We start from the raw sequence: 10,338 nt of genomic DNA, 5'->3' as shown, positions 1-10,338 counted from the left end.
GGTCTGGGGTCCTTTCCGCTCTGTGCAGCCATTAAACATCCCAGGGATCTTGCCACGGGGATGAGTTTGATCCAGTACCATGGGCCAAAATGTCCCTCTTTCCTGTGTCTCCCCGGCTGATGGCCTCCAGCCCCAAGGCGGCTGCATTTCAGTGGTGCAGGGGATCCTTGAGGAGGAAAGGTGTCAGTAAAGGGACAGTACGAGGCCAGATTCTGAGGCCATGGCCCGTACATTGCTCTGGCCCCACTGAGGCAAAACTCCCTGTGAAGTAAAAACCAATTAATGACCTCAGGAGCCAGCTGTGTGTTAATGCACAGACACCGTCACCTCCTGCTCTTGCATCTCAGGGCTCTGGCGGTTAACGGGTGGGGCTGTTACCTGACTTTTAATTTCTGGAAAGCATGGAGGTGCTAGGGCTCCTCACTGGAACAACTATAAGAATTTTTCAACATGGGCAAGACATCGCCTCTCCTCGCTTCATTCGAGAAGTCGGCTGAGCTGTTACGTCTGAAACTTTCAAAAAACAATTCAGCCGGCAGCAGACACCCAGGGTGGGAAATTTCAGTCCAAACGCTTAAAGATTGGCAAACTTATAAGCAACTGAAAATCAGGTCTCCTAATGGAAGGTGTCAGACAGACTTAACTCACCATGGTGCCACCAGCACCACCGACAATGGCCCATCCGTTTGTGAATCCCATTCAGCTGAGCTCTGTGCTCCAGTAACGTATGCGGCAAGGAGTTCCACAGGCCAACAATGGATCATGTAAACAATTTTCTTTCATCAGAGTTACACGTTCAGACTTTCGACGTAACTGAACGTTCCCTTGTTCGGGTGTTGTGAGACAGAGTAAATATAAATGCCTGACCTACTTTCTTTATTCATAGATTCCAGGGTTAGTGGCCAGAAGGGACCATTAGACCATCCAGTCTGACCTTCTGTATAACACAGGCCACTAAAATTCACCCAGTTACTCCTCTATTGAGCCTAATGACTTGTGTTTGACTAAGGCCTGGTCTACACTACGATTTTACATTATAGAATCTTAGAGGCACAGGGTGAGAAGGGACCGCAAGGGTCATCGAGTCTGACCCCTGCCGAGATGCAGGATTGGTTGTGTCTAACCCATCCCAGACACATGACCATCCAGCCTCCTTTGGAAAACCTCCAGGGAAGGAGCTTCCACAACCTTCCGAGGAGACTGTTCCATTATTCTCTTTTTCTTGCAGTTAGGGAGTTTTTCCTGAGATTGCATCTAAATCTGGTGTGCTGTAGTTTCATCCCATCGCCTCTTGTCCTGCCCTCTGTGAAAAGAGAGAACGACTTTTCCCCATCTTTTTTATAGCAGCCTTGCAAGGATCTGAAGACCACTGGCATGTCCTCCCTCAATCTCCTCTTTTCCAAACTAAACATACCTGGTTCCTTCAGCTTGCTCCTACGACTTGCATTCCATCCCTTGGATCACCTTTGTCGCTTGCCTCTGGATCCTTTCCAGTTTCTCTACATCCTTCCTATCCCTTAGTGACCCAAACTGGACACAGTGCTTCAACTGAGGCCCAAACAGCACCGAGTATAGTTTTAGTATCACCGACCGTGACTTGCATGCTACGTCTCTGTTAATGCAACCCCAAATTGCATCTGCTTTGTTTGCAACAGCAAAATCATCCACACCCCGAAGGATGTCGCTATATCAACCGAACCCCTTTGTACACAGCATGAGGTCAACAGAAGAATTCTTCCATCGACCTAGCTACCACCTTTTGGGGAGGTGGATCACCTACACTGCCAGGAGAGCCCCTGGCCTTGGTGTAAGTCGTGTCTACACTGAAGCAGTACAGCAACACAACTGTAGCGTTTAAAGTGTAGAGAAGCCCTCAAGCAGATCTTCCAGAAAAGAGTCCAGTCTGGAGCCCCAGACATGCAGAGTTTGAGAATCCACCAGTTCTCTTCACAGTTTGTTCCAATAGTTAATCACCCTCAGTGCTAAACATTTGGCACTGATTTCCAGCTGGAATTTGTCTGCCTTCAGCTTACAGCCGTTGGGTCTTGCTCTGCCTTTCTCCTCTTTACCAATGGTTTTCACCCCATGAAAGTCTCTGCTTGATCGTCTTTTTGATAAGTTAAATATCTGATGCCCTTCAAGTCTCTCACTGTCCAGCATTTTCTCCAGCCTCCAATCATTCTGTGGCTCTTTTCCGCACCCTCTCCAACTTTTCAACAGCCTTTTTGAAATGTGGAGCCCAGACCTGGATGCAGACGGTTTCACCAATGCCATGTACAGACGCAAAATCCTTCCTCTGCTTCAACTCACCACTTCCCTGAGTATATGTCCAAGGATTGAATCAGCCCTGTTGGCCACAGCATCACACTGGGAGCTCACAATGAGTTTGGCATCCACAGAGACCCCTAAATCCTTTTCAGGGTCCCTGCATCCATAATACAGTGCCCTAGTCTCTGGGTAGGGCCTGCATTGCCTGTTCCGAGAGGATCACTTTGCATTTGACTGTATTATAACCACTCTGCCAATCTTTGGGTCGTCCACAAATTTTATCTGCAGTGATTTTCTGTTTGCTTCCAGATCCTTGATGAAAATATTAAATACCATCGGGCCTAGAACTGGTCCCTGCAGAACCCCACTAGGAACAGTCCCATTTGCTGACATTGGCCCCTTAACAGCGGATTTCTGAGATCTGTCAGTTAGCCAGTTTTTAGTAAATTTTACATGTGCTCTAATGATATTGTAGAGTGTTCACCTGAATGTTTTTCCCGACTAAATCAAATGCCTCAGAGAAATTGAAGTTTATTGCATCTGCTCAGTATCCTTGATCAACCAAACCTGCACTCTCATTAAAGGATGAAATCAGGTTTATTTGACAAGACCTCTTTTCCATAAACCATGTGTTTACTAGCATTAATTATTTTCCTAGAATTTTATTCCCAGACCAGCCTTTCCATTGTTTCCTAACCTCGTCATGCCTTTTTTTTAACTTTCCCTTCATTTTTTAATAGTTTACGTTTCACACAGAACTGTCCTGTATTTGCTTTTTTCTTTTTCTTTTTTCTTTTTTTTTTTGGCTGTACTGCTGACAGATTGCGTACTTCAGGTTCCAAATCAGAGGTGTGGGTGATCGGTCAGTTCATAACCCTGGTGTCTGTAACTCTACGGTTCTACTGTCGAGGCTGTTTAACATCCTCCTTGGCAGCTAATGGGCTGGAGACTATTCCATCACCTCATGTGATAGGAGTACCTCCTACTGCTTCTTTCCAAATGCAGAACAAACCTATTTCTGCAACACATCTACATTTTCTGCAACATTAAGAAGTTTCCTTTCTCCCTCTAGGAATTGGCTTAAACCTTTTCTAGGGTTTTTTTGGTTCTTAATGCACTTAATAGCCTCCTTTTTGTGATCCTTAGCCCCGCCAAGCATGGAGTTTCCCCTGATGTCTTTAATGTTCCTTATCAATTTTCATAACTTCCCATTTGTATTGCCTGATAGCTATATTCCTTTTTTCCCATTTGTATCTATTGCTTTTTTCCCACATAAATGCTGCCTTCACTTTGCCATTGAAAAGGGTTTTTAGCCAAAGTTCTCCACTTCCTTGACTGTGGAATCGCGACTTTTTAATTAGCCAATAACTCTTCTTAAAGAACTCCCAAGTTTCATTCCCCTTTTTCCTCCCAATCAGTTTTGCTGATACTTTTCCTCAGCTTTGGGGAATTAGCCCTTTTGACTGGTATCTGTAGATAGCTATTAACAGTTGGGAACTGTTCTCTGCTTGTCTATTTGAATGTAACCAGTTCCACTCTTTTATTTTGTTCTCCTCTATCATATGCTCCATCCTTTGTCTCTAAACTAAACAGTTCCAGACTTTTCAGTCCGCATATGGCAGCCTCCCCCAGACTGAGAGCCTGTCTCGGAAATCCACTTTCTATCTGCTTCATCTGTTAGAGACTGGGTGACAAAAACTTAGCCTGTGTCCAGAGCAGGTTATTGTCCATCCTATTCCTTAGGCAACCGAACATTGTGTCTGTTTTGGTCACTACTGCAAAGAAGCAGGTGTTTCCATGGAGCTGCTCTCAATGATGCCCAAGATTTTTCCTGAGGTGTGTTCGAGTTGGGATGTTTTCCACTGGCACATGTCTTGGCAAAGGTTTGGGTTTTTTCCACTCACAAATTTTCAGTAACTAGGTGAATGGGAAACTCCCTACAGCATGGACTGTGTGCACATTGGCAGATATTTTTCCCAAAAAGCCTTTAAAGAAAATCATTGTTGCACATTCACACTGTCTTTCTCTTTCGTCATAGCAACAGTGAGAGCAATGCACTGTGGGTAGCTATCCCACAGTTCAGCTCTCCTCCTTGTGCCGAGATGTGTTGTGGGAAGGTGGAGTGGATCACAGCACATCATGGGTTAAGGCTTAATGTTCAATGATGCATTGTTTTCTGTCCCAGCATTCCATGGTTTCCCATCTCCCGTTCACGGCACTTTTCAACGTCCCTTGTTTTCTGCTCAGCCCGCCACCTCTAGCTGCAGGAATGGATCCCTCACTGCTCCGCTAGCTGTCAGTAGCACATCGCAAATGGCAGTGGAATCAATCTTGAAGTTGCTAAGGCAATGAGGGTCACAGTTGCCTGACACGCTGTCTGACATGGATAGCAGCAGCATTAGGTTGCTTTTAGCAATCACAGAACAGCTAAACATGGTGGAACATTGCTTTTGGGCTCAAGAAACTAGCACTTAATGATGGAATTGCATCATTATGCAGGTCTGGGAAGATGAGCAATAGCTGCAGGTCTTTCGGATGAGGAAAGCCACCTTCCTGGAACTGTGTGCTGAGCTCACCCCAGCCCTGTGGCAAAGAACACCCAAATGAGAGCTGCCCTCTTGGTAAAGAAGCACTTGGCGATCGCAGTGTGGAAGCTGACCACTCAAGGCTGCTACCGGTCGGTCTCAAATCAGTTTGCAGTTGGGAAATCGATCTTTGGGGCTGCGTGATATTGTGGATGGCTTTGCAGAAATGCGTTTCCCTAGCCTTGGAGGGGTGATAGATGGCATGCATATTCCAATTTTGGCACCAAAGCTCCTTGCGATATTGTATATCAATCAGAAGGGGTACTTTTCCATGGTGTTACAGGTGCTTGTGGATCACCAAGGACATTTAATTGACATCAGTGCAGAGTTGTCTGGAGAATTGCATGATGCATGAATCTTTAGGAACACTAATCTTTACAGAAAGCTGCAAAAGGGGACTTTCTTTTCAGACCAGAAGATCCCCATAGGGATGTCGAAATGCCCATACTGATCCTGAGAGACTGGCATACACCTTAATGCCAGGGCTTATGAAAGCCGTACATGGGAAATCTGGATAGCAGTAACGAGTGTTTCAACAATAGGCTGAGTAAGTGCAGGATGACTGTGGAATGTGCATTTGGCAGATTAAAGGCACGCTGGAGATGCCTTTTGGGCAGGTTAGACCTCAATGAGGAAAATATTCCCATGGTCGTTGTCATGTGTTTCACATTGCATAATATTTGTGAAGGAAAGGGAAAAACTTTGCTCAGAGGTGGACTGATGAGACATGACACTTGGCTGCCGATTTTGAGCAGCCAAACACCAAGGTTATTACACGGGCACAATGGGGGCAATTCGAATCAGGGAAGCTTTTAGGCAACACTTTGAAGATGAGAACCAGTAATGTTTGTTGCTATGCTTTGGATTGTAATACATAATGAAGTCCAGTTTTGTTCAAGCCCAGGGTTCAATGTCAGGAAATGATAAAGCCACTTTTGTTTACTGCTGCCATCTGCTATCATAATTTACATGGAAACAAATAAAGAGTGCTTATTGTTCAAAAAAAGAAAAGGAGTACTTTTGGCACCTTAGAGACTAACCAATTTATTTGAGCATGAGCTTTCGTGAGCTACAGCTCACTTCACGAAAGCTCATGCTCAAATAAATTGGTTAGTCTCTAAGGTGCCACAAGTACTCCTTTTCTTTTTGCGAATACAGACTAACACGGCTGTTACTCTGAAACCTCTTATTGTTCAAATAACTATGCTTTTATTGTCAAAAAACATAACACCATGCATACACACAGAGAAACTAAGATTCTTAGGAGGGGGAGGGCTGACTTTTAGAGCTGAGCGTACTTCCAGCTGTCGTTTAAAAAGCTGTCTGCAGGGGTGGAGTGTAGGGGAAAGTGTGAAGTCCCAGAAATCGGAAACTGGTGTTCGGGTGGAGTCTGGGGAGGGCATGGGAAAAAGCTCTGAATATGCTGAAGGGGAGGGCAGACACAAATTTGCTCAGTCTGGAGCATTACAAGGGACTGCAGCATGTTGGTTTGCTGCTCCAAAACTTTTATCAGCCTCTCCATTGCGTCCCTAGGGCATGCCTCATTTCCTTTTCTATCCTGCTTGTCATATTCCATCCACTTCCTGCATTCCATCTTCTCTGCTTCTGAGTGCTGAAACACCTCCTGAAACATATCTTCCTTGCTCCATCTTGTGCTCTTTCCTATCTGGCAGAGACACTTGGCTGGGGTGGAGGGAGTGCCTCCTTTCAAGGACATATCTGTTAAAACACAAGTAACAATAAACAGAAGCATTTTTGTTAACTACACGTACAGGATTGAAACATGACACCAAAATACACCGCTGGTAACACACCAATCACTTTCTGGCTGACCCTTGACAAGCACACATGCTGGTGAACACCACAAGCATCGTGACTTTACCCAGGAGTAGGGGACATTGTGTGTGGGAGAAAAGCACTGTGAAAAGAGTCATGGAGCACTTCTCAGGGAGCAATATTCTAAAGTTTCCCACCCTTTTCCACAGGTGGGGGTCATTGTGGCAGATATCTCTCTCCTGACGGGAAGCAAGGAAGCAAGTGCGCATCTACTACACACTTGTTGTTTCCTCCCCCATCCCTATGTTGCTCGCCTGTGTGCCGCTTTGGTCCTTGTCCAAATAATTCCAGAATGGCACAGGAAAGTGTCCCTCAATGGGGGAAGGAACAAAGCAGCTGTGCCAAGGAACCTCTGGCACAGGATTGTGGAGTACCTGCAGGAAAGTTTCCTAGAGATCTCTCTGGGGGATTTCCAGTGACATCTCGGTGTGTATCAACACCCTCTTCCACCGTACTGTCTAGCTGCATGGGAAAATACCCAGCACACAGAAACACAGCCAGAATTGTACATTTCTTTTCCCTCAATGCATCTCCACACTTCAAAAGCAAAATCATTTACCGGGGTTCTCCTCTCCAGCTTCTGGCTCGCCTGATTGTGACTGCTGAGACTGTCTGGACACCTCCAGAATGGAGAACACCTCCTGACTGGACGCAGCACTGGGCGAACCCAGCACAGGCTCCACGTTTCCTAATGTATTCAGTGCTTCATCGATGACTTCCTCCTCTGGATTAGGTCAAGTTTCTGTCAGTTCTAACCCAGGGGATTTATCCACAGGGTTCTCTGCCATGGAGGTGGGGTCGCCTCCACGGATAGCATCCAACTCCTTATACACACAGCAGGTCTGGGGCACAGCACTGGAGTGACCATTTGCCTCCCTTGCCTTTGGGTATGTGTGCCTCAGCTCCTTTACCTTTGTTCTGCAATGCAGTATGTTCCGATCATAGCCCTTTTCCCACAAGGTGCACGAAATCTGTGTGTAGGTATTGAAATTCCTACAACTGGAGCACAGCTGAAATTGCACAGCCCCCTCTCCCCAAATACTGAGTAGATCCAGCAGCTCCGCAGTGGTCCCAGGGGGAGAGCATTTTCTGCATGGATTCACCATGGTTACCTGGAAACATGTATTGTAAGCTCTCCATGCCAAGCAAACAGGAAGAGGAATTTCAGAATTCCCGAGACTTTAGATGGGGGACAGGTGGAAGGAGTTTACCTGGATGCAGGGTAGCAGAGATGAAATTTCTGACCAGAGTGGTCAGGATGGGCATTGTGGGATGCCTTCGGGAGGCCTATTACTGCGATAAAATCAAGTGCAAATGTCCATATTGGCACTTTGGGGACAAAACTTTTGATTAAAAAGCCTTACAACTTTCATCAAGGTGGTTTTATAATCTCACTGAAACTGAGGAGTTCCATCATCGAAAGTGGCTTTTCAGAGTATACACCTCCACTGTTTCTTCACCAAAAGCTGCCTTTTGGTGAAAATACTTCACAGTATAGACAAGGCCTAAGGAACAATGTTGGATAACCAGTATCCACACTCATGTTTCCTGCCGGTTCGTATTAAGGTTCTCCACACCATGATGTGTAGGAATTATTGATGCATGGAGCACCATAAAATATGGAATTGGCATTAGTAGGGTCAGTTCTTCATAATTCATTTATCTGAGTAATGAAAATGTCATTTTTCTGTGAAGAGCAACCAATCTGCTTCATCTATGATAACAGCTTCCAGTAGTGCATGTAATGTCTCATATTAACATTGTCTCTCCACCAGGCATTTGTACTGCGACCATCACACTAGATACATACAGGAAGTCAGGGGAAAGTACGGTGCATGCAGGAGATACCGTTGTGCCTCAGCATTGGACACCTTCTCCCCGCCTCCATGTCAGATTCCAACACAACCGACTTCACCAACCCCTCCACCTTCATCCTGCTGGGCATTCCTGGCCTGGAGGCGGCCCATGTCTGGATCTCCATCCCCTTCTGCATCATGTATGTCATAGCCATCTTGGGGAACATCACCATCCTGTTCATTGTGAATATGGAGCCGAGCCTCCATGTGCCCATGTACTATTTCCTCTGCATGCTGGCCGTCACCGACCTGATCCTGTCTACGTCCATCCTGCCCAAAACACTGAGCATCTTCTGGTTCAATTCCAGGGAGATAGATTTTAGTGCCTGCCTTACCCAGATGTACTTCATTCTCAGCTTCTCAGTGATGGAGTCTGGGATCCTTGTGGCCATGGCTTTGGATCGTTATGTGGCTATTTGTGATCCCCTGAGACATTCCACCATTCTGACAAACCCTGTGGTGGCCAAGATCGGCCTGGCTGTGGTCCTGCGTGGAAGCATGCTTGTACTGCCCCATCTCTTCCTGGCGAGGCGGTGGCCATATTGCAGAACTAACATCATCCCCCACTCATACTGCGAGCACATAGCCGTGGTGAAGCTGGCCTGTGACGACACCCGCGTCAGTAGTTACTACGGCCTCTTTGTGGCATTCTTGGTGACTGGTGTGGATGTGTCTTTTATTGCCGTGTCCTATACCCAGATCCTCAGGGCCATCTTCAGCCTCCCCACAAAGGACGCCCAGCTCAAAACTTTTTGGACTTGCAGCTCCCACCTCTGTGTCATCTTAACTTTTTACATCCCAGCTCTCTTCTCCTTCATCATGCACCGGTTTGGCCACAATGTGGCCCTGCATTTCCATGTTCTCCTTGCCAACGTATACCTACTGGTGCCCCCTGGGCTAAATCCCATCATCTATGGGGTGAGGACCAAACAGATCTTGGACAGGCTGCTCCGGCTCTTTACTTATAAAGAGACCTAAAGTATTCTCCTGGTTCTTTGGCTCTCAGACTGAGCTCCATGCAGAGCTGGCTGGTGACATGGTGCTGGGTCCTCTTCCCTGAATCACTGACTGGATAGTCAAAGAGACATTAAACCCTTTCCTGGCCATAATGTGCTCTGTAAGCATAAAAAACTGGGGAATCGGTCTGTGTACAACTCATTAACTCATAAAGTTGCCACCTTTCTAACTGGACACTTGACACCCCCTTGCCCTGCCTCTTCCCCCAAGTCCTTTCCCCCTTCTGTGCCATTTTCCCCAACACCCTGCCCCTGTAGCTCCCTCTTCCCCTCCCACCTTAACTCGCTGGATCATCTCCACCTCCCACCCCAGCAGCTGGCTTCCCTCAGCTCCAGGGCTGGGACGGGAGCTGCTGCAGCCTGACAAGCAGCCTGCAGTGAGTGCAGCGAGGATATAGCTCTGGGGCAGACAGGCAAATCAGGAGCAGACAGGGAATCCGTATAAAAGCAGCTGAAGCTAGGGAGCAGGGTTCTGTGGCCGGCAGGCGATACTGTGCACTGTAGAGCTTGTGGGCTCTAAAGCTCAGCTACAACATCCTGAGGGAAGAGATCATCGTGTGGCTTATTTCTTTAGCTTTTGGCTCCCTTTTTCTCCTCCACGCTGGGAGTCTGTAGCAGGCAGGGTACCTGCAATGGGGATGGGCTGGGAGCCCTTTGCCCTGAGCCAGGCCTCAGGAGCAGGGCTAAGGAATCGGCTTTGGAGATAGGAGGGCAAGAGCTGAGAGAGACAGAAGGCTAAGACCCTGCGTTAGCTGGGAAGACGGGATGCTGGGCAGA

The 10,338-nt window shown here is 47.0% G+C and overlaps 1 protein-coding gene across 1 annotated transcript; it reads left to right on the top strand.

Annotated features, from left to right (window-relative positions):
- The first annotated feature begins 8,524 nt into the window (after nucleotides 1–8,524).
- Nucleotides 8,525–9,523, top strand: LOC125640182 (olfactory receptor 52R1-like). Its single transcript, XM_048858450.2, has one exon. It carries the CDS (start codon nucleotides 8,525–8,527, stop codon nucleotides 9,521–9,523), a length of 999 nt encoding a protein of 332 aa, XP_048714407.2.
- The last annotated feature ends 815 nt before the right edge of the window (nucleotides 9,524–10,338 follow it).

This window comes from Caretta caretta, chromosome 1 (assembly GCF_965140235.1).
Source record: "Caretta caretta isolate rCarCar2 chromosome 1, rCarCar1.hap1, whole genome shotgun sequence".
NCBI lineage: Eukaryota > Metazoa > Chordata > Testudines > Cheloniidae > Caretta > Caretta caretta.
This window is presented reverse-complemented; position numbering and strand designations above follow the sequence as displayed.